Raw genomic sequence first — 24,710 nt, 5'->3', positions numbered from 1 at the left:
CCCGTTGTGACAGCCCATTCCATCTCTTTGACTATTAAGAGAAAGTTCTTACATAGACTGAGCTGAAATCTGCCTCCTTGTAACTTCTTTCTCTGCATCCTTCTCACATCCTTTGTCTGAACCGTTGAAATACTTGGAGAAAACTCTTGAGTGCCAGCTTTGCAGCACGCCATCCTCCCTGTAAAGAGACAACCATCACAGGCGCCTCTTGGTAACCCATCTCATGCTCCTCTCTCTGGCACAGGACCTGATGCACTGTACTGCATTTGCAACCGCAGATGAATACCATCTTGGAAGTCTCTCTCAAGATCTGGCCTCCCATGGATATGTTGAAGTAACAAGCTTGCCTAGAGGTACATCTTCTTGAACCTGGGGCCAAGTATGTTAAAATGTATTAGAAAATAATTTTCCTATGATAACTGTCTTAAATATGCATTTGTTTAGGTTTCATTTTCCCTTTTTTTAAAAATAAATTTATTTGTTTTTATTTTTGCCTGTGTTGGGTCTTCGTTGCTGCGTGCGGGCTTTCTCTAGTTGCGGCAAGCGGGGGCTGCTCTTCTTTGCAGTGCACAGGCTTCTCATTGTGGTGGCTTCCCTTGTTGCGGAGCACAGGCTCTAGGCACACAGGCTTCAGTAGTTGTGGCACGTGGGCTCAGTAGTTGTGGCTCACAGGCTCTAGAGCACAGGCTCAGTAGCTGTGATGCTCGGGCTTAGTTGCTCCATGGCATGTGGGATCTTCCCGGACCAGGGCTCGAACCTGTGTCCCCTGCATTGGCAGGTAGGTTCTTAACCACTGAGCTACCAGGGAAGCCTCTCATTTTCTATTTGAAGGATTATATCATAAAAGTGGTGTTGAATCTCTTTATACAAATGACATACAAAGATAGGAAATTTAAAACATTCACAGAGGACTTAATTTGAAGATTAAAATCAATATGGTTTATTCAGCTGTATTTATAGGATCACTCTTACTTGGGATGATCAAAGGCCATGACACTTCATTTCTGTCCCATTAAAAAGTTATTTTAGTATTACAGAAGAACCATAAAATTGATAGAAATGTTGAGGAGAGCCTTTAAAGAAAAATTTACCAGTACAGTCCAACACTTTAAAACTAACAAAATTAGTTAAAAGATAAACTCAGTGAATATTTTAAAAGAGAATTAAAATAAACGGAGAGGATTTTAGGATAGTGTGAGGAAGGCTTCTTGAAAAATCACCTGCTTTATGTTAAAAAAATAACTTGGAACACTTCGATGGAAGATTCATGAATTTACCTCAAAGTAGCAAAAATAGTAGGTTGAAAACCTCTCTGCTACAGAAAAAATTCTTAAAAGAGTCGTCATCGACCCTGTAAGAAACAATCGAAATGTCATTGTGCTTTCTCAGCCTTGATGATCTGAACCGACCGTTTGTACTATTTGGTGGCAAAAAAACAAATATAATTGACTTAGAAAAACAGAGCTATATGCCCAGGGCCTCTAAGGAGAAAAATTGCGCTGCGGTATTCTTGGCTGATTGCAGAGGCGGCCCTGTGCATCACACCCCCGGTGGCTTCTCATACGTTCTCACTGGCCTGGATCTTTCCCACTTCATCTGTGGTGTTCTTGGCTATATGGGTGAGCCTTGCCCTCTATAGATGTAGAACTTAAGGAAGTGTGATTTCACCAAAGAAAAGGAGTTTAGGAGTTGGTCTCTATCTGAATCCCCCATTCCCCAACCTCTATATCAGGAGCTCTGAAGCTTTGAGGATCCTAATTTTGTGTTAAGAAATTATGTTGGTGGGAAAGAAAGATTCTTTTCGTGGCTGCACTTCTATTCAACAGTTCTGTCCCCTAAAAGGACAGATTGTGGTAAAGAAATGAAAATAATGGGAAGTGAAACATCAAAAGATAGAATTAGAAAATGTTGAATTTCCAAGTGATTCTGAGGTGCGGCTTTTCCAGTGTCTTTTTCTCCTGAGATCGTCTCTCCCACCTCCTGCTTTGCAGTAGCAGTTTAATGAACAGTCTGTGAAACAAATCGTAAATACAAACACACGCATCGAAAACTATGCTCTGAGGATAAAGCAACTTCTAATTTGTGGGAAAAGGATTAAATATTTCTGTTTTCTGAGAAGGGTTATTTTGTATTTTGTTTTCTATTAAAATGTAATTAGTTTCAAAAAAGAAATATGTAACATTTTACATATTAACATTAGTATATTTATTAATTGATAGACTAACATGTTATTTATAGTTTACATTATAGAATATTTATATACTTATAATAAATACTACTAAACTAATATACAAAATAACTACTTACTGGTGAATATTTGTATATATATGTATTTAATATTTAAAATGTTAAAATATGTAAATAGTTACAGGTGACTATCATGGTAGTTCTCATGATTAACTTTGAAATCAGGTATGTTTTGAAATGGACTGTATCTTTGTTTCTGTATGTTTTCTATTTTCCACACTTTATACAATATAATTTAAAATTCAGTGGAAAGAGTAGTTTGAGAATATTTATAAAATTATATTATTAATAAAATGATATTTAAAGGAAGAGAATATATTAATGGCTCTTCAAATTTTATTTTAAACTACTTTTACAGAAAGAAGTTTATTTCTTTTTTCTTTTTTTTAATTGAACTATAGTTGATTTACAGTGTGTTAATTTCTTCTGTACAACAAAGTGGTTCAGTTATACCTATACATTCCTTTATATATATACATTCTTTTTTATATTCTTTTCCATTATGGTTTATCACAGGATATTGGATATAGTTCCCTGTGTTATACAGTAGGACCTTGTTGTTTATCTGTTCTCTATATAATAGTTTGCATCTGCTAACCCCAAACTCCCAATCCATCCCTCCCCCACCCCCCCAAATTCTTGAACCTTAGTTGTACTGATACTAAGACTTTAATAATTATCAACTGGACTAGCGATGACTGAATCAAAATGGGCGTGAATGAGTTTTAAATAGCACTAATAATAGTGTCACAGGGTGTTGAATATTTTGTTCAAGTAATTTCTTATGGTCTTTTCATTTTCATATATTAAATACTTTCAGAAACCTTAGTAGAAAAATGGACAGTGTGTTGTAGAGCACTTCATGGTATATGAAGAAATGATCACAAATACTTTGTTAAAAGCTTATAGGTGACCTAAATCTTGTGTCACCTTGTGACATAGCTTTTTGCTCATTTATCACAGACGCAGCAAATATTTTGGTGATCGGTATGGAAAGTTCTGCAAAAGAAGGTGATCCTGGAACAATATTCTTCTTCAGGTAAGACAAGAAAGCAACTCCATTGGAAGATGGGCTGTGGCCAGGTAATGTGGTCCTTAAAGATGCACGTGTACCTTCTCTTAACAGAAGATGTTTCCAAATTTATTTGTGATTTAAATTTATCCTTTGGTTCTTATTTGAATAGGCGAGTTTGTCACTTTTAGGCATCTGCTGGTAAATCCTCTTATGAAATAAAGAATTTTCCCCCCTAGGGAAAAGATTAGGGATTTTTTTTATTCATTTTGTTCTAGATTAACTTTAAGCATTATGTCATCTTTGTATCATCTATGCAAGTTTCTCGCACGGCTCGTAATTCATGACAGTAAAGGGTGCACTTACCAGGTTATAAAAAGAGAGCATTGGACAAAGCTAAGGTCAGGAACCACTGGTGGAAATAGTGGACTCCCCCCAGCTTCTGGCCTTCCTGAGAGCAAGAGACTGAAGGAAGCTCAGGCTGAGGTCGTTAACAGAGGCCCATTCGGGTAACTTGGTGTGTACTTGCCTTTATTTGTAAATGTGGATTTTCATTTACTAAGAATATGTAAGCATCATCTTTCCCATTCATCTTCAGTGTCCCTTATCAGGTGCATGCTACCTGCCCCGCTGTCTTTTCTTCCTTTTCCTTCTTCTCCCTCTGGAGCTAAAGTGTTAGATCACCTTACCTCTCTAGGGACTTCAGACTGGGATCCTGATCCACATACATTTATTCCTTTTATTTAAAGTTTTTTTCTTTACGGTTGTTTTAATACCAGATACTCCAGAGTAGCTGAGTGGAAGTGGTAGTGATAATAGAAACCATTTTAAATAATCTCCTGACAACATTTGAGGATGATCTTTTATTCCCTAGGGTTAGAGGGGTTAAGTGAATTTCCCTCAGTCAAAGGACTAACAAGCGGCAGAACAGAAATGCATGGAACATCCATAAGGAATCCAGACTTTGATGACGTTTCTGTGGTCTCAGTTCTTACAGTTGATAACTGGAAGCTCCGTCTTTGTTCCTGTGGATGCCTTACTTTCCTTGGACATAATCAAGAGTTCAACATTTAGTGCCGGTAGAAAAACACCCCTTTTGACTTGAGTAAGGAATTTGGATTTCTGAGGTCCTCTAGATCAGCATCAACCAGTAGAAATACAATGCAAGGGATAAATGCCAGCCACGAATGTAATAATATATTTTCTTATAGCCACATTTTTTTTTTTTTTAAAGAAGATGTTGGGGGTAGGAGTTTATTAATTTATTTATGTATTTTTGCTGTGTTGGGTCTTCGTTTCTTTGCAAGGGCTTTCTCTAGTTGTGGCAAGCGGGGGCCACTCTTCATCGCGGTGCACGGGCCTCTCACTATCGCGGCCTCTCGTTGCAGAGCACAGGCTCCAGACGCGCAGGCTCAGTAGTTGTGGCTCACTGGCCTAGTTGCTCCGCGGCATGTGGGATCTTCCCAGACCAGGGCCCGAACCCGTGTCCCCTGCATTAGCAGGCAGATTCTCAACCACTGCGCCACCAGGGAAGCCCTAGCCACATTTTTAATTTAAAAAAAGATGAATTTAATTTTGCCAGCACTAATAATAACATCATATATTGCCTGAAATTAATTTTACTTGTATATTTTATTTAACCCAACATATCTAAACTATTATCATTTCAGCATGTAATCAGTCAACAATTAGTGAGATTTACATTCTCCTTTTCATACTAAGGCTCTGAAACCTGGCGTATGTTTTCCACTTACAGCAGCTCTCAGTTTGGACCAGGCCTGTTTCAGGTGCCCAGTAGTCACATGTGGCTTGAGCGCCATACTGCAGAGTTCCCGGGATCTCTCATCTGCCTTGAGGTGCTTCTCTGCACCAGCGCTCTGGCTGTGGCCTTAAACACCTCCCAAATCCATATCCTGGGACCCCACCCTGGCCTTTTGCCACACTCACTGCTTGGTCTCCCTGCCTCTCTTCTCACCCCAGCACCAGTCTGTCTGTCTGTCTGTCTGTAGGAAGAACAATTTTTCAGTGGGTAATTCTGATCACTATACTGTCCTTAAAATTCTACGGAATGTGACCAAACGCCTTATCACAGCACCAAGTTTCTTCAGGGGTTGGTTCTTCCCTGCTTCTGACCTGACTGCCCTCCACTTGCCCTCATCCGCAGCCATTCAAACTACTAGCTCTTTATTCTGAGACGTTGCCTGACCCCCTCGCACCTTCTCCTGGAGCCTGGGGTATTTCCTCTGCTGTGTTTCCTCTCATTTTCTCATTTGGCTCTGCTAGTCCTTCAGGAACTGTGTCCCTCCAGTGTACATCCATCTAGATTCTGCGTAACTCTGCTACAGCGTGGATCACACTATTGTAATTGGTGGTCCGTGGATCCGTGTTCTCTGGATCGGGACTTCCTTGAGCAGAGGATCTAGACCATACTCATCTTTGCATCCCAGATGCTAAGCACAGACCCACACACATACTAAGCACATTGCTCAAGATGGTTTGAAGAATGGTAATGGGAGCATCTTATTTTTTTCTTTCTTTTTTAAAAAATTTATTCATTCATTCATTTATTTATTTATGGCTGCGTTGGGTCTTTGTTGCTTCGCGCGGGCTTTCTCTAGTTGCGGCGAGAGGGGGCTACTCTTGGTTGCAGTGCACGGGCTTCTCACTGCGGTGGCGTCTCTTGTTACGGAGCATGGGCTCTAGGCACGCAGGCTTCAGTAGTTGTGGCACGTGGGCTCAGTAGTTGTGGTGCACGGGCTTAGTTGGTCCGTGGCATGTGGGATCTTCCCAGACTAGGGCTCAAACCCATGTCCCTTGCATTGGCAGGCAGATTCTTAACCACTGCACCACCAGGGAAGCCCCTACCTTTCTTTCATTTCTACCCTTCCTTCCTCTGGTGCAGTGACCCAGAGCTGTAACTCCTTTTTCTTTTTCTTTTTTTTCTTCTTTTTTTTTTTTTAAATTTACTACCTAAAACAGCTCAACACATCAGACTGCAGAAATCAAAACAAGCTCCCTAACAGTTTTTAGACTTAAATTTTGTCAAAGGCAGACTTGGATTGTGAGGGCCTCCTGTGGCTTTGTTGCAGGTCTACTCTGAGCACTGTAGGGATGGCTGGCATTATTTCTTAGGTGCCTTTACCATCGGAGGCTTTAATTTATCTCAGTCTCTTTATTCCACAGATATTAAAAGCATGACCCTCGGGCTTCCCTGGTGGCGCAGTGGTTGAGAGTCCGCCTGCCGATGCAGGGGACACGGGTTCGTGCCCCAGTCCGGGAAGATCCCACGTGCCGCAGAGCGGCTGGGCCCGTGAGCCACGGCCGCTGAGCCTGCGCGTCCAGAGCCTGTGCTCCGCAACGGGAGAGGCCCGTGTACCACAAAAAAAAAAAAAAAAAAAAAAGCATGACCCTTTATTCTTTTCTGATAGCAGGATCTGCCTAATGAGAGCTAATGAGACAGGTCTCAAAAATTTCCTTATTCTGATATCTGCACACCAGAATTGAATCAGGGTACTTCTGTGGTGGCGCAGTGGTGGCTAGGCCTGTGTGCCACAACTACTGAGCCCACGCGCCTAGACCCTGTGCTGCACAACAAGAGAAGCCACCGCAATGAGAAGCCCGTGCACCACAACAAAGAGTAGCCCCCGCTCGCTGCAACTAGAGAAAGCCCGTGCGCAGCAACGAAGACCCAGCACAGCCAAAAAGAAATTAATTAATTTTTTTAAGAAAAGAATTGCATCAGGTATAAAAGAGTCTAGACACCTGAAGTTATATGGTTTTTACAATAATAGTTATTTATTCTGCAGACCACAGGAGAAATCCATGAATTTTTGAGGGGTCAGGATTTTTATCAGAAATTCAAAAAATAGCTTTTGTTTATCATATCCATCCAGGGACCATCATGTCAAATCAATAATAAATCATATTGTTTAAAATTGGCCTTCTAGGGCTTCCCTGGTGGCGCAGTGGTTGAGAATCCGCCTGCCGATGCAGGGGATACGGGTTCGTGCCCCGGTCTGGGAAGATCCCACGTGCCGCGGAGCAACTAAGCCCGTGAGCCATGGCCGCTGCGCCTGCGCGTCCGGAGCCTGTGCTCCGCAACGGGAGAGACCACAGCAGTGAGAGGCCCGCGTACCACAAAATAAATAAATAAATAAACAAATAAAATTGGCCTTCTAGATACATTGTAGAAGCTACCGAAGTATGGCTTTATGTGTGGTTCTAAAGAATGTATTCCACCTTTAACTTAGTTTATTCTTTTAAATCAGGGAAGGAGCTGCTGTCTTCTGGAATGTGAAAGACAAAACTGTAAGTATAAATAAAGTGTGAAAGTATTAAAATTTGGTTTTCTGAGAATAAATTGTTAATTGGCACTCAATAATCTGAGCAATTGGAAGATAAATTAACAGACAGTCCTCAGTTTATTTGCTGTGCATTATGTGATGTTGATTCTAGCACGGTCATCTTCCAAAATTTTCTTTTTGACTTAGAAGTTTCCTACATTTTCCATTCTCTGAGCACACAATAATTTGTGGAATATCAGAACAATCCTAGCTACACTGCAGACAGAAGGAAGTATACTTCTCATGTGATAACCTACAAAATGAGTAATGTACACACAGTTCACTGGAAGCTGGCTGCACTGAGTCTTATTTTGGATCAAGTTTTCTAGAGCTTTTCAACTCACTGGAAATAATTTCTTCAATATCCCAATCATGATTTGTTTAATACAGCCTTTTCAGAGGCAATTTGGTAATACATATCAAAGCTTTACATTTCACTCAGCAATTTTACATCTAGAAAGTTATCCAAAGGAAATAATCACAGTTATATATGGTGAATGATGTATAGAAATGTTCATCAACACATTATTTACAATAGCAAAAATGAGAAATAACCAAAACACATAATAATAGGAAGTTTGTTAAATACATCCAGAGCATGTATTTAGGATGTACATACTATAGCTCTTAAAAGTCACGTGGGGGCTTCCCTGGTGGCGCAGTGGTTGAGAGTCCGCCTGCCGATGCGGGGGACGCGGGTTCGTGCCCCGGTCCGGGAGGATCCCACATGCCGCGGAGCGGCTGGGCCCGTGAGCCATGGCCGCTGGGCCTGCGCGTCCGGAGCCTGTGCTCCGCAACGGGAGAGGCCACAGCAGCGAGAGGCCCGCGTACGGAAAAAAAAAAAAAAAAAAAAGTCACGTGGAAAGAAACCAATTCCTGAGGAATTGCCTGTGTATATGATACAGTTAAATTAAAGGAGCAGGTTACAAAATATAGCCAATATAATACCAGAGCTGGTAAAAAAAAAAATATGCCTCATACAAACCCAGTTTTACTGAAAGGAGATACACACATAGGGGGCAGGGAGAGGGAGACGGGAGCAATTTCCTGGAGAAAAGGAAATATAAATGAGCAGTGAATGTAAGAAAAATGTACAAATTGCCTATTTGAATTTGCAAAGATGTAAAAGGCTGACAATACCCAGTGTTTTTTAGGAATGCTCTCATTAAAAAAAAAAAAATGCTCTCATAGGCACAGATGTAGAGAACAAACATGGACACCAAGGGGGGAAGGGGGGTGTGGGATGACCTGGGAGATTGGGATTGACATGGATACACTGATATGTATAAAATAGATAACTAATAAGAACCTGCTATATAAAAAAAATAAAATTAAAAAAAAATTCCTCTCATAAATCTTTGGGTTCTAAAGTTGGAAAGACTGTTTTGGAGAGCATTTTAGAAACATTTATCAAAATTATAAGTGTGCATGTCTTTTGTTCCAACAAATCCTAAAGAAATATTCCCACAAGTCCTTGAAGATACACACATAAGGCTGGCACACGTGACATCGTGATAGTAGAGAATCGAAAAAAAAACCCCCATGGATGGACATTTAGGACGGTTAAATCAATTATGGTTCCTCCATGAAGGAGAATAGCATTGAAAATGTTCATATGTACAGTACCATCCCATTTATATAAAAAGCAAACTAAATGTACATACATATACACATAGGGAAAAGTCTGGAAGGATATGCACCAAGTTTAATGGTGGTTACATTAGAGGATTAGAAATTCAGGAGACTGACTATACTGCTGAACTGAATAAATAAGCATTTTCAGAACTCTAATGGAAAACTGATGAATTCATAAAAGTGTTAACAAAAGATCAAGGTGAAAAAGAAAATTACATGGGACTGAGTGAACTGATGAGGATGATTATAATTTTTGTGACTTTCTGTTTGAATTAAAAAAAGAATCCCACAAGGGACTCAGAGGCAAGAAATATACAAATCAGTTTTCACTGCAAAGTAAAGGAGCTGTTACAGTGGAGGGTTACTGGACTGAGTGTCAATATTCTGACACAGTGTGAGTGTGTTTCCTGTTTGGTAATTGCAATCGTGGTTGCTTTTGTTGCGGTCATCCATTTACAATGCTTGGTGTCAGTTTATTTATCTCTTGTAAAAATAAAATACAGTGTGTGTGTGTGAAAAAAAAAAGAAATTCAGGAGAACAGAGAGAGATTATCACTTTCTATATCTCTGTGTTTAAATTTTTACAAGTGTGTTACTTAAACTTTTTGTTTTGAAGATTTAAAGAATACAAACCATAATGTTATTAGGGGTTTTCTTTGGGTTGTGGGATAATGGTAGTTTTTGTTTTCCTCCTTAAGCTTGTCTGTGTTTTCCAAATGTAAAAGCGAATGAATATATCGTTCCAATGAGTTTAGTATCACCATGAATTTGCTTTCTCCTTAAAACCTAAAGAACAGAAGAAATGTTATCAAATGTAATAAAAAACGTTATAAGCATTAACTCTGTAACATTATTCTGTACTGAGGGAGTCAGTTATAATTTCAGGTTAATCTTCCTTTTCTTCTAGATGAAGCATGTGATGCAAGTTCTTGAAAAACATGAAATTCAGCCCTATGAAATTGCATTGGTACAATGGGAGAATGAAGAGCTTAACTACTCAAAAACAGAGTAAGCAACTTTTTATCAAATTTATGAAAAGGGCACTTGGAATCACTAGGTACAGCAGTAGAGAAGATAATTTATTAATTTGGAGACTAATTTTAAGAAAAAAATTATTGGTACAAATACAAAGCTGAAACAATTAATAAATATTAGTGGATAGATATTATTTTTATAGTGTCTCGGGCTACCCCTAAATTAAAACAAGTAGATAGTATAACCCTAAAATAGTAAGTTTCCTAAGCAGCCAAAATCGGTAATATAGTGTGCCTTCGTTAGAAATGAACCTGTTAAATTAATCTAGGAAAGTCTTAAGTAAATCCTTTTTGCTTTTTTCCCATTGACTTTGAGTATAAAAAGTATAAAGTATAATGACGGGGTGCTCTAAGAGAACCACTTGTGGAAATGGAGGTACCACTGCTGTACCACTCTCAGGTCACATGTATGGGTAGGCAACGTACTGGCCAATTTCCATGTCACAGCAAGGGTGCAAAAATGAGGAGGGACGTTAGGGCGGAGAGAGAAGGCAGAAAGAAGAGGATTAAAAGGTCTTTTCTCTCAGGGAGGAACCGGTCTAGTGGAATGGGAGAAGGAAAAAAAGTCTTCCTATTGAGAAAGGAAGTGACACAAGCAGAGCTTTAGGGAAATCTGGAAGAGACACCAGCTATAGAAAGACTAATTGGGATAAGAGCTAAGAGATAATAGCCAGCGATGAGCTCTCCTGTATCATCTTCTCGTCCACCAACCTTTGTCCATGTCTTCTGGTCTGACGTCTCTCGTGAAGGTTTAGCCTATACTTTTCCTTTTTGCTTGTGATGCTTACATTCCCACATTCCCTCCCTCCCCCCTCCTCCCCAGTCGCTCCAGAGTTCTCTACCTATACATCTTGGTTTGTCACAGCTGCCTCATCTCCTCCCCATCCTCACCATGTCCATGTGATTTCAGATTATACTGTGTATAGTTACATAGTTTTATATTCAGCATTTTTTTACTTAGCAAATTATTGTAGTCATTTTCCCTTTTCTACTAAATATCCTTTCAAAACATGCTTGTTCATTTTTGTTGTGTGAATTCCTATGAATAAACCGTTCTTCTGTTGAACATTTAGTTTCTTTGCTGATTTCTTACTATTCAACATTTGACCATAGAAAGGTTTTTTAAAAATGTATATCTCTATTCATTTGTCTTTTTTCTTTAATAAGTTTATTTATTCAATTATTTATTTACTTACTTATGGCCGCATTGGGCCTTCGTTGCTGTGCGCGGGCTTTTCTCTAGTTGCAGTGAGCGGGGGCTACTCTTCGTTGCAGTTCACGGGCTTCTCATTGCGGTGGCTTCTCTTGTGGCAGAGCACGGGATCTAGGTGCATGGGCTTCAGTAGTTGTGGCTCTCGGGCTCGGTAGTTGTGGCACACGGGCTTAGTTGCTCCGCGGCATGTGGGATCTTCCTGGAGCAGGGCTCAAATCCACGTCACCTGCATTGGCAGGCGGATTCTTAACCACTGTTCCACCAGGGAAGTCCCCATAGAAAGTTTTTTGTACACAAATCTTTCCTTGCGTCTTTGATTATTTCCTTGGGATAAATTCCTAGAAGTGGAATTACTTGGATCATAGGGTATAAGAACATTTGTAAGACTCTTGATACAGATTGCCAAAATGACCTCTAGAAAGATCATAAAGATTATTTTTCAAAAGAAAAAAAGTACTTTTTGCGATTTAGAAACTACTTTTTTTTTCTCTCTCTTTTCTCAGGGGACAGTCAAAACTTCACAGAGGGGAAATCAGGTTAAATTCAGAGCTAGATTTAGATGACGCCATTCTAGAGAAATTTGCTTTCTCAAATGCTCTTTGCCTTTCAGGTAAGTTACCACTACTTATCAGAGATGGTATCCCATAGTTTTCATTTCATCGAGGGAAGTTGAAATATTTAGTAAAGACTTTGACATGTTTTCGCAGAGTACTCAGCAAAGCCTTATAATTCCTTTTCCTTTTTTTCCCCTCCAAGAGAAAAATATCTGTAGTATAGAGTATAATATATAGTATCTGTGCTACAGTTATTCATTCCTTATTAACGGTATTGATAAAGCTTACCTCTTCAAAAATATTCTTTTATGTTGTTGCTGTTATTATTATTATTATCGCTACCTTTGTTTTCCCCTCTCCTTCTCTCTGAGATTGTTAGTCTTAGATTGTCTCTAATCCAGGCAGAGAAAGCACAGCCTTCTGTGATTGGGCACAGGCCTCTATGTAGAAAAATACACTCTGGTTTTTCACAGGAATAGGACAGAGAGGCACAGTGGCTCTCCGTTTTTTCAGCAAGATCCATACACCTGAATAGAACTGTAGAAGTTCTCTAAGAAATGTTCCTGCCACCAGTCTGCACTCGGCTGCTGCTGTGGTGGACGGCACATACCATCCAGGAGGCTTCGGGACTTCGGAGCTGTACCCGCAGCCCAGAGGAGTGGGGGGAAGGTCAGGAAGGCCTGATTTCTACCCCTCTACAGAGCCAGCCTTCGTGCCTCTCAGCTTCTGAGGTGCAGTACGAGAAAATCAGGGATTCTACCCAGTGTAGCTTTGGTCTGCCAGCAGGGCTTGGAAATCCACTCACTTTCTTCTGTCTCTTTCTACTTAGTGCCATCTTTTGTAATAATAAGTAATGATTCTTAAATTTCAGTCTTAAATTTTTTGGACATCTGCTTCTTAAGCTATTGTTGAAATGGCAGTGAAGGTACTGTGCACTTTTACATTTTTTTAGAAACGTGAATATGATAAATGTTCTGTTGTTAATTTTTTTTCCCCCAGTGAAACTGGCTATCTGGGAAGCATCACTGGATAAATTTGTTGAATCTATTCAGTCGATTCCAGAGGTAATTATACCAATTTTATGCTTGTTTTCAAGGATTGAGTTCTATTGGGGAAAAATACAAATTTCCCACTATAATGATGAATTTAGAAGTACAATAAAGTAATAATAAACATTAAGAAAGCTGCACTGAATTTAAGCAGGAAAAATAAAACCCGGTTACATATAAAATGATAAAATAAGAAAACTTTTAAAACTGAAAATTCAAATTGCTTTTCTCTAATGGTATAATATTTTTAATGTAACTGAATTGAAGGGAAATAAAATGAAATGTTTCCTCTCTAAGGAAGGAAATTATGACCACTTTTCTCGATTAAAAAGTGTCTTGACAAATTACAAGGAAAATAGTGGCATGAAAAATGCATCTAAAATTATATCAAAACTTCAGAATACATTAAAAATCATGCTTACTGTAATTAACTTTGTTTTTACTGTGAAAGAATAATTATACTAGGGAAAAGAGCCCCTGGTTTTTCATTAAGAGATTAGGAATGTACATCATAGAAGATGCTGCTGAGAAGGGAAACCTGTGTATATGTATCTATCTTCCCCCCTCCCAAATAGGCTTTAAAAGCTGGGAAGAAAGTGAAACTATCTCATGAAGAAGTTATGCAGAAAATGGGTGAACTCTTTGCCTTAAGGTAAAATTTTTTCTGTAAATGAAATATTTCGTATATTTAACAATCTCCAGAAAATATCCCTGTAGCTCTACAGTAAAAAGCAAACATTTGTATCTTTATGGGAATTGCAGCTGTTTTTATTTCATTCATTATAAGCATGGAGAACTCTTAGCCATTAGAAGCAGTTGGGCTATATTAGGACTGTACTGGAAGAAATTGTGCATGTGCAAGAGAGACCATAATTACTCTCTGTTAAACCTACGTCAGCTAGCGTAGTAGGTGTTCTTCAAAGGTGGAAAGATGCATTCTAGAATTTGGACAAGGGAAATTCTCAGTAAAAGTATATCACTGCATCATAATGCTGTATAGACCTAATTGCTACGGAAAAGTGATGTACCATATTTCATTGACTCTGAGACACCATAAGATGCCACAAGAAAGTGAAAATGCTGCCCACTAACATGAGACAGGGCTTCCCTGGTGGCGCAGTGGTTGAGAGTCCGCCTGCCGATGCAGGGGACACGGGTTCGTGCCCCGGTCCGGGAAGATCCCACGTGCCGCGGAGCGGCTGGGCCCGTGAGCCGTGGCCGCTGAGCCTGCGCGTCCGGAGCCTGTGCTCCGCAACGGGAGAGGCCACAACAGTGAGAGGCCCGTGTACCACACACAAAAAAACAAAAAAACATATGAGACAATGCTTTTTTATCACAGAATTTTAATTTTGCACTACGGAAATAGCTCTTTCAGTCTTATTTGGATGTAGATTTATCACATTTCCTCTTGGGCATACATAAAAAGGAAAGAATAAGAGAAATAAGTCATCTAAGGCAATGACAACTGTTAAGTCTCAACTGCCACCTGTTAAGACATCATCAATTTTAAAGATGCCTCCCATTTTCAGAGATGTTAAAATGGGAAGAAGAGTGTCTTAAAATTGAGAAATATAATAGTACATCATTTAAAATTAAGTTTAAAAAGGCCTTCAGTTTATTTTATTCTTGTAGTTTTCCCCAGATTAATGGAAGGAAACACCCTGAATCTTGGTGTTATTCTCACTAGGCAGGATTCTCAGTGTTTTGGCCCTTGTCCTGTATGGGGTGAGTTACTGGAGTTCCTTGTCAATAGTTTACCTAAGAGTTGCTTTTCCACATTCTCCTTAGTTACTTTCCCTGGAGAGGAGAAGTGGTGCAGTGTTGTGTCATCGAGGCCCTTCTCAAAGCTCAGGGACCCTAACTCAGGGCACCAACAAAAATGAAAAGCCCTGCATGGGAGCGGCCCGCAGCACATCTAAAGCCTTGAGCTCACTAAGAAATGGGGGAAACAGACTCCTCTCCCCTCTTCTCTTGGTCACGCGAGCAGAGTTTGATACAGCGAAGTATAATACTGGGACTCAGAAATTAGGACTTGATATACTTAGGTTTGTGAATAGTCTTGTAGAGTCTTACTGTTGTTATCCTAAGTTTTCGTCTCTTTACGATGAGTACTTGTGTGTTATTCAAAGGAGTGTGGCGAGTCCATGACGAGAACTAGAAGCAGGAATGTGGCAGTCACAGATTATGCATCGTATGATCCTGCTTGTGAGCAAACAACGTAAATATTCATCCCTATCTTGATGTGTATACGTACTACCAGACACGTAGGTGTATGTGCACGCGTGCGCACACACGTGCGCGTGTGCGCGTGGAAGCAGAGCTGGAAGGACACAGGAGAGCGTTGGCGGGGCCAAAAGGATTGGAGTTGTTAGGGTAAGGGGCCTCCCCGTGTTTTCTGAGTTCTTCCCTAGGGTTTTTCTTTTTTATAGTGAACAGCTATTTATGTGTTACTTGTATAACATAAATTTTTGTTTAAAAGCAAACTCAGGCCTCATATGTAAAAAAGGTAGAAATAGAGAGAGAGTGTGTGTGTTTGTGTGTGTGTGTGTGTGTGAAACTAGCAGTGGCTACCCGCAGGGAGTGGGAGAAAGGGGAAAATGGGGAGAAGACTAGGAGTAAGATGGGTCCATTTTTACCTTTTTCTGTCTTTTTCATTTTTGAGCCTATCCACACACACACACACAAATATATGTGCATGGATATTGTAACAAATTTTAATGAAAAAAGCTTAGAAATTTTTTTAAAATAAGTTTATTTATTTCTTTATTTACGGCTGCGTGGGGTCTTCATTGCCGCAGGCGGGCTTTCTCTAGTTGTGGTGAGTGGGGGCTACTTGTTGCAGTGCGCGGGCTTCTCATTGCGGTGGCTTCTCTTGTTGCGGAGCGCGGGCTCAGTAGTTGTTGGTCACAGGCTCTAGAGCACAGGCTCAGTAGTTGGGGCGCACGGGCTTAGTTGCTCCGCGGCATGTGGGATCTTCCCAGACCAGGGATCAAACCTGTGTCCCCTGCATCGGCAGGTGGATTCTTAACCACTTCGCCACCACGGAAGTCCCTAGAAATTTTTTTAACTGGGTTTTTTTCTCTCTCTACTTGATATATGTTAATATAAAGATTGAATTAATTTGGTTGCACATTTTGAAAATTTTTTGTTTACATGTTTCTCAGAAGTATTATAAGAATCAGCATTAAAAACTACTTTTATAAAGCACCATGTAAATAAGAAATAAACTTATTTACAAAACAGAAATGGACTCACAGACATAGAAAACAAACTTGTGGTTACCAAAGGGGATGGGGGGAGATAAATTAGGAGTTTGGGATTAATATAGCCACACTGCTATATATAAAATAGGTAAACAACAAGGACCTACTGTACAGCACAGGGAACTCTACTCAATATCTTGTAATAACCTATAATGGACAAGAACCTAAAAAAGAATGTATATATATATATATATATATATATATATATATATATATATATATACATGTATGTATGTATGTGTAACTGAATCACTTTGCCATACACTTGAAATTAACACAACATTGTAAGTTAACCATACTTCAATCAATAAATATCTTCTTCAAAAAAGAAATAAAATAGACCATGATTTTTTAATTGAAGATAAAAATTAAAAGTTAATTATTTTCCTTTTTTTAAGGCACCATATAAACTTGAGTTCAGACTTCTTGATCACTCCTGATTTCTACTGGGACAGAGAAAATCTGGAAGAACTTTATGATAAAACTTGTCGGTTCCTCAGCATTACTCGTAGAGTTAAGGTATGTATTTTGCACTTCTACTGAGAGGGACACAATATCACCTATAAGTTGTATGACTGTGTGAAGAGAAGTTTTTAATTAAGTAAATGTGTTTAACTGCTTTTGGAGAAATGTCGTTTGGCTTCTACTCAGATCTCTAGATTTCCCGTTCTAGTTTTCCTGTGTACAGACAGTTTTCTCTTTCACGTCAAAGGATATTCTGATATTTGCTCTACAGGCTAGTTAGGATTGGTGAGAGTTTGGAGGCCTAGTGGTCTGTTAGGAAGTTTCTCATCAAGTTTCAAGCAAGAGTTCATGGGGCCCAGAACTTTACTGGTGACAGTGAGAAGAGAAATGAATTTTTAAAAGAATCCTTTAAGGCAGATGAAGTGGTTGGTACGGGGAGGCCAGGGAGAAGGAAGAATAAGGATGACTGATGTTTGTCGTGGGTGACAGAAAGATGGCAAAATGTAGAGAGCTTGTGGGGAGGGGCGGAGCCACATTTAAGATATGTTGAGAGTAGAGTAGCAAGAAGACATCCAGTTAGAACTGCCTGAAAGCATTTAGAAGCGTGGAAGCAAAGTTGAGGAGGGAGGCAGCTGATGGAATGATGGAAGTGCGTGGAGGGCGTCACGGTGGAGGTAAAGCACACGGGAAAGAGAGCAGAAGACAAGACGGACAGTGGTACCATGTGTGCGCATAGTCCTGTCACATTTAATCACACGTGTGGATCCAGGTAACCACGAGATCTGGATGCAGAACCGTTCCGTCTCCGCAGAGATCTCCCCTGTGCTTGTCCTTTTATACTCACACCCCTCCTTCCCCGACCATCCCTAACCACTGGTAATGAGTCATCTATTCTCCAGCTCTAATTTTGTCATTTGGGGAATGTTATAGAAATAGAATCATACAGGGTGTGACTTTAAAATGCGCTTTTTCCAATGACTATAACACCCTTGAGGTCCTTCCGAGTCATTGCCTGGATCAATCCCTGCCTTCCTGTGAGTTACTTAGCCATTTGGGGGGATTCCACTTTTATTTATCTGTATTGTTTTTGAGTATATCTCTGCATAGATATTTAGTGGTTGCTCTAAGTGTCACATTATACATACCTAGCTTATCACAATCCACTGGTTTCAACTTTGCCAGATTAAATCCAGCGTGGAAACCTTACTGCTGTTTACATCCCTTTACTCCCCACGTTGAGAACTTCATCGGTGTTACAAGTTTTGCTGCAACCGTCAAACATAACTTAGAAAACGCAAGAGGAGACAGAAATCCTATTGTATTTACCCCCATTTTTATTCTTTCTGTTCCTTTTTTTGCGATGATGTTCCAAGTTTTCTTCTTTTATTGTTTCTTTTCTGTTTCAAGAACATTCTTCAGCCATTCTTGCAGGGTAAGTTTGCAAAAGCATAGTCTCTTAGTTTTTCTTCATCTGAAAACATCTAGATTTCCCCTTTATTCCTGAAGGATTTTTTCACTAGGTAGAGGATTCCAAGTTGATAGTTCATTTCTTTCAATACCTACAAATTACTGTGTCACTTTTTTCTGGCCTCCATGATTTCTGAGGAGAAATCTACTGTCTCTCTATGACGTGAATGTCAGACCTTTAATCATACTCCAGCAAGTCTTCAAGGCTCTCTTTATTTTTTTCCTAATCTTTTCAACAAATGGTGCTAGAACAATGGGATGGTCATAATGAACCCTATCCTTTACTTCACACCATTTCTAAATGAATCAGAGACCTTTTAGATATAAAAGCTAAAATTATAAAACCTCAGGAAGAAAATATAGGAATAAGGCGTCATGACCTTGGGGAAGGTCAAGATTTGTTAGAGAAAAAAAACAAAAAACGTGCACCTTGAGGAACAAATTTGATAAGTTGAACTTCATCAAAACTAAGACCACTGCTCTTTGAAGGACACTCTTAAGAATATGAAAAGGCACAACACAGGCTGGGAGGAAATATCCTCAATATATAACCTGACAAAGGACTTGTCCAGAATAATCAAAGAACTCTTTCTACTCAAGGAGCTTCCCTGGCGGTGCAGTAGCTAAGAATCCGCCTGCCAGTGCAGGGGACACGGGTGCGAGCCCTGGTCCAGGAAGATCCCACACGCCGCGGAGCGGCTGGGCCCATGCGCCACAACTACTGAGCCTGCTCTCTAGGCCCACGTGCCACAACTACTGAAGCCCGCGTGCCTAGAGCCCGTGCTCCACAACAAGAGAAGCCACCACAGTGAGAAGCCCGCACACCGCAACAAAGAGTAGCGCCCCGCTTGCCACAACTAGAGAAAGCCCGTGTGCGGCAACGAAGACCCAACGCAGCCAAAAATAAAATAAATAATAAATAATTTTTTTTTAAAGATCTATGCATTTAAAAAAGGAAGAACTCTTTCTACTCCAAAAGACAACCCAGTTTTTTAAATGGGCAAAAGATTTAAGCTGACGTTTCACAAAATATGTGAACGGCCAAATGAACATGAGAAGATGTTCGACGTTATTGTTTACCAGGGAAGTGCCAATTAAACCTGCAGTGCGCCGTTACTACACACTCACTAGAATGACTAAAATTAAAAGGACTGACAATACCAAGTGTTGGGCAGGATACAGAGCAGCTGGCAGTTTCATACATTACTTGTGGGAATACACATTGGTGCAACCACTTTGCAAAAACAGCCCAGCAGTTGCTCAGAAATTTAGTTGTGTTACGATACGATCCAACAGTTCCACTCCTGAGTATTTACTCATGAGAAGTGAAAACATATGTCCTCACACCGATTTGTACCTGAATGTTCTTAGCAGCTTTAGTCATAATAGCCAAGAACTGGAAACAGTCAAATGCCCATCAGTAGGTGAATGGATAAAGAAATTGTGGGATAGCCGTATGGTGGAGTACCACTCAGCAATACAAGCAATGAATTACCCATCCATGCAACAACATGCGTGAATATCAGGATCGTTACGCTGAGTGAAAAAAATCTAGGCACAAAAGAATACCTGCTGTTATATTTATAGGAAACTCTAGAAAGGCTAATCTAATCTATAATTACAGAAGATAGATCATTGGTTCCCTAGGGCTTGGAGGTGGGGTGGTGGGTAAGGCAGCAGATTCCAAAGGGGCACAAGGGATCTTGGGGAGATGGAAACGCCGTGGTGTTAACTTCCATGGGTGTCTATCTGTGAAAGTCTTCAGATTGTATACTTAGAATGGAAACAAGTGCATATCATTGTATGTAAATTATGCCTCCAGGAAAACTTGAAAATAAACCTTTTGTGAGAATTCTTTAATGACATTAAACAAAAGCGTCAACCTTGATGAGCAGCCGTATTTACTAGGGATGAATTTGAAAGTGCTCAAGAGTTATGGCTTTTGGATGCCTCCCCCTTTTCTCTTGGAATGAACACGTTTGGTGGAACCACGATCGTTGGGTTGACGGATAAAGATGATTGCCACCAAGCAGATGCGTCAGACCTCTTCTGATGACCAGCCTGTTGTGTTGAGTTAAGTCAGTTAACAGTGGCTGAGCAATGGCCGAGGTAAACCAGCGGCCTGGGAAGTGTGCGCTCAAGCACCCTCCCCCTCTGCCTCCACCCCCCCATCCTGTGTCCTTCCTCAAATCGCGGCATCTTTGATGCCCATGGTGTCCTTCACATGTCCCTCGTGGACAAGAGTACAGGAAAAGAGAACAGAATCACCGAAGTCACCAACGATGAAGGTGGTTTGAGCAGGAAACATCCTGAGTGTGTGGTCCAGAGGAGGAGACGTGTAAAGATAGGAACTTACTCAACAGGAACACTGCGTTCAGCGTGAAAGCCACAGCTGAAGATGAGGAATGTCAAAGCAGGGTCGAGCGTCAACTACTGACACGCAGTGAAGTAAATCCGCTCGCTGGACCAGCATCACAGTGTCAGGAAGGGGAAACCTGGAGAAAGTGCCTGGGCATCTTCACTTTGCTCAAGCGGAGGGAGGGCATGTGCCAGCAGGGCACTTGCGGTTCGCTGGGGACAGTGCTCCTCTGAGTGGAGAGGCCCCCTCAGTGCCCGGTGTGGGGAAATGGATCGCAGCCCAGGGGGCAGGTGGACCGGCTCCCCTCAGTCCCCAAACGGGAAGAGCCCCGGACCAGGTCAGTTCCGTGGTATTTTTCAAACAAATCTTATGTGAGTTCTGTGTAACTATAATGCTGCTGACTTCTGAATCCTTAACTGAGTACCTGGAATAATGCGTACATTGCACTTAATCCGTGCTGTAGAACAAGTAGAAAATAATTCAGGTAGTGTCCTGAAGAATAAAAATAAAGGTCTGTTTAAAGTGGGCACCACTTGCCCTCGTGCTCCTGGAGTACTTTGTGCGTACTCAGGGGCGGCAGCTCCCGTGCCGCATCGTATTGATCTGATGGCACCGCGGATTCAGTGCCTTGGGAGAAGCCTCTTCCCACTTTCTCGGTGCGGCCTCCTCACAAGGCAGGGAGAGAGCACCCACTCTGGTGTCTCTGCCTCTCCTTGTAAGGATGTTAATTTAGACCTCATCTAAACCTAATCACCCCCAAAGCTCTCATCTCCAGATACCATCACATTGGGGGGTAGGACTTCAACATGAATTTGGGGGGAACGCAAACATTCCGTCCATATTACCAGCAGTCCCTGGAAATCCACTTTAAATTTTCTTTACGAGCTAAAATGTGTTTCATTTAAATTGTTTTTATAAATTACATATGTCTTCCACATCCTTATTGGAATCTGTGTAGGAACTGGGGCAAGGTGGCTAAAAGTAGAAGTAGCAGGTATTCAGAGGGGAAAGGGAGATTTATATGAAATTGGAGCTGCACTCGTGAGATTTCCCCCTCTTCTTCCTTAAAACACAGCAGCGAAAGTGATAGAAGCTGCTTTCCCTGTAAATATGTGATGAGTACACTCCCCTCTAGAACGCAGGCTTCGTGAAATCAGAGAGCACGATCGTCTTCTTCCTGGCTCCCTTCCCGCTTCTTGGCAAAGGCCTCACGTAGAATCTGTGTTCCATAAATATTTGTAGAATTAATCAGTGATTAAGAATTCATAATGAAACTCACTGTATTCTCCCAGAAAATGCAGCTGAACCTTCTCTGTTTCTGTCTCAGCTAATAGCATGACCACCTGGTCAGTCAAGCAGGAACTTGAAACTCACCATGGTTTCCTCTTTCTCCTTCATCTTCCACATGCAATCAGAGCATCCTTTCGTTTTCTCCTGAGTGTCATGCATTCATTGCCAGATATTTATCGGAAGTCTCTACGATAGGCCCTGGGCTGGTGAGACAGGGAGGGATACCAAACTGACCCGCCTTCTGCACCCTGACTGCTGATGTGCGTCTCGCACCCCGTTCACCCTAATACCTTCTTCTTTGTCTCCCAGCCTCTAGGCTGGGCCCTGTAGCCAGAAGACAGAGACATATCTGTCTTATTCACCACTTCATCTCCTCTGCCCAGCACAGTACAGTAAACACAGAACAAATATTTTAAGAGTGGACAAAGGACTCCCTTACCTGCAGAAGAAAGTTCCAACATTATCGTGCTATGTATTCATTTCTACTGCTGCTGCAGCAAATTACCACAGACTGACTTAACACAGATGTATTATTTTACAGTTCGGTAGGTCCAGAGTCTGACCTGGGAGTCACTGAGCCAAAATCAAGGCGTTGGCAGGGCCGCACACCCCCGCTCCAAAGGCCCCGGGTGAGGCCGTTTCCTTGGCTGTTCCAGCTCCGAGCGGCCACCCACTGCCCTTGGCTCAGACCCCCACTTCCGGCTTGCATCGCTGAGCTCTTCCGCCTGCCATCCCCACTTTTAAGGACCCTTGTGATTGCACTGGGCCCACCCAGATAATCTAGGCTTGTCTCCTTATCTAAAGATCGGCTGACTTAACAACCTTAATTCCTGTACAGTCTTAAGTATCCTTTTGCTACTCTGACTACCAGCTATGGTCTATAGTACCTCTCACAATTCAGGACTAACTTACCTTTTTAACCTTACCTCCAAGCACTTCCAAGTTTTTCACTATCCAGCTGTACTTGCCTCCATGCTGTTTCCTCTACTACAAATACTGTCCCCCTGGCGCCCCACCGTTTCTCCCTGGCACCTGCCTATTTAGAGCCTACTTCACATTTACCACCTCTGTGACCCTGTCCCCGTTTTCTCCTGCTCCATCATCTGTGCGCATGAAACACGTCTGATTCTTTAACCAAAGGACATAGGAAGCATGTGTTAGTTGGGGGCTCCCCTGCTTTCACACGACAGAAAGACAATTGGGAAGACCTTACTTATCCCCGTGTACTGGCTCACGGGGCTGAGAAACGGGGAGCAGGCGTGAAACAGGGAATGTCTGTTGCACAGACCCAGACGGGTCATCAGGACTGTTTCTTGCCTCAGCCTCCTCCGTACCAGTTTGACCTCCTCCTTTCCTTCTTGGTGGCATTCTCTGTGCGATGGGGAGAAAGGGGTGTGGGAAGGGGGGATATCCGAGCGACATGTTCCTCTGCCTGGCAGCTTCAAAGCACTGGGCCACGTGTCCGTGCTTTGACCAGCCATGTGACGAGGCAGCTGCGCCTCACGGTTGGCCAAGCCTGGGTCTTGTACTGACCCTGTCTCCCCCTTGGGCTTTTCGGGGGAGGGGAGAGGGGTTGGTGTCAGGCGGGCAGTGATACTAACAAGGTTGGCAGCATCACGTGGTTGGAAACAGGGAAGAGTGACTCTCCAAAACAAGGGGGCAGGAGGGGAGGGTGCCGGGCAGGTAGCAGGTGGCTATGAGACCAGAATGAGGTAAGTTCTAAACGAGGGAAACAGCGAGGTGCTGTGGGAGTGCTGAGCGAGGAGCAGGAGGTCAGGAAGGGTCACAGAGACCTCGCCTTCAGGCCTGAAGAGGGCGCCACCCACTGAAGAGTGACTGGACTAAACCATCTGGGGTCGTTCCATGTTATCGAGAAGGCAACAGCAAGACGTCCGGAGCTTCTGAGCAGGGGAGTGAAACGAGCCGTCCTGTTTAGGATGAGAAGTCTGGTGGCCCGTGCAAACAAAACCCGGAATGCCCCCAGCCCGTCACCACCGCCACAACCACCCAACAGACCAGTTTGAAGAGGTGACAGATGGTTGATGAAAGCCTACTAGGTGTATTAAGAAATGCTAAGGAGAGGATAGACTCGACTCCATACAGCAAGGACAACTCAAGTGCCAGGGATCCAGGAACGCAGGACAGAGATCAAAGGTTTCTACGCTGGGTGCCCGAGAAGGAAGTGTGGCCTGCTTTGAGCTAGGGACCCAAGAAGAGGGATAGACTTGAACAGGATGTCAACTGTAGTTTGAGAAATGCTAAATTTAAGGTGCTGGCAGGAAAATAGGAAAAAGATGTTTTATAGGCAGTTAGAAATTCGGGCAGAGGAGAAATCAGGATTAAGCAGTTAATACTTGGGACTTAATCAAAAAACAGTTTAAATCAGTCTTTCTCAAAATGTGGAATACATACACTTGTACAAGAGATGAACTTAGGTAACACATGGACCCTGATATAACATGTAAGCATTGAAGCAAGTTAACACTTCTGTTCAGAGTTAAGGAGGAATGCTTAGCTTGGCTTTAGTGGCTCTTGACCGGCCCTCTAATGTATAATCTACCACTTTCCCAGGCACCACGCTCAGCTTTGTGTATCCAACACCATTTCACATCATACTGGTTTTCCATTTTGGCAATGTAGTTTCCTTTTAAAATAAACATTTCTAAGGGTTTTTTTGTGATTTTTTTTTTTTCCTTGGTTGTGCCATATCTTAGTTGCAGCTCACAGGCTCCTTAGTTGTGGCTCGCCAGCTCCTTGGTTGTGGCATGCAAACTCTTCG

General features: G+C 41.7%; 1 protein-coding gene across 8 annotated transcripts in view; it reads left to right on the top strand.

Moving 5' to 3' along the window:
- The window catches only part of RMND1 (required for meiotic nuclear division 1 homolog), a 41,713-nt gene that overhangs the window by 12,755 nt on the left and 4,248 nt on the right, over positions 1 to 24,710 (top strand). For 5 of the 8 annotated variants that reach the window (XR_010836092.1, XM_059083478.2, XM_059083477.2 and 2 more), the window contains 8 exons: positions 245 to 353; positions 3,211 to 3,286; positions 7,528 to 7,567; positions 10,145 to 10,245; positions 11,988 to 12,094; positions 13,038 to 13,102; positions 13,663 to 13,739; positions 16,749 to 16,869. Coding sequence is in view for 7 of the 8 variants with exons in the window: in XM_059083478.2 (XP_058939461.1) it covers positions 245 to 353; positions 3,211 to 3,286; positions 7,528 to 7,567; positions 10,145 to 10,245; positions 11,988 to 12,094; positions 13,038 to 13,102; positions 13,663 to 13,739; positions 16,749 to 16,869 (696 nt within the window). In the remaining variant the exon portion in view is untranslated. Of the gene's footprint in view, positions 1 to 244; positions 380 to 3,210; positions 3,287 to 7,527; positions 7,568 to 10,144; positions 10,246 to 11,987; positions 12,095 to 13,037; positions 13,103 to 13,662; positions 13,740 to 16,748; positions 16,870 to 24,710 lie in introns of all 8 variants that reach the window. The other 3 variants (XM_059083479.2, XM_067011029.1, XM_067011028.1) reach the window with 1 other exon arrangement.

This window comes from Kogia breviceps, chromosome 13 (assembly GCF_026419965.1).
Source record: "Kogia breviceps isolate mKogBre1 chromosome 13, mKogBre1 haplotype 1, whole genome shotgun sequence".
In the NCBI taxonomy this organism is placed as follows: domain Eukaryota; kingdom Metazoa; phylum Chordata; class Mammalia; order Artiodactyla; family Physeteridae; genus Kogia; species Kogia breviceps.
This window is presented reverse-complemented; position numbering and strand designations above follow the sequence as displayed.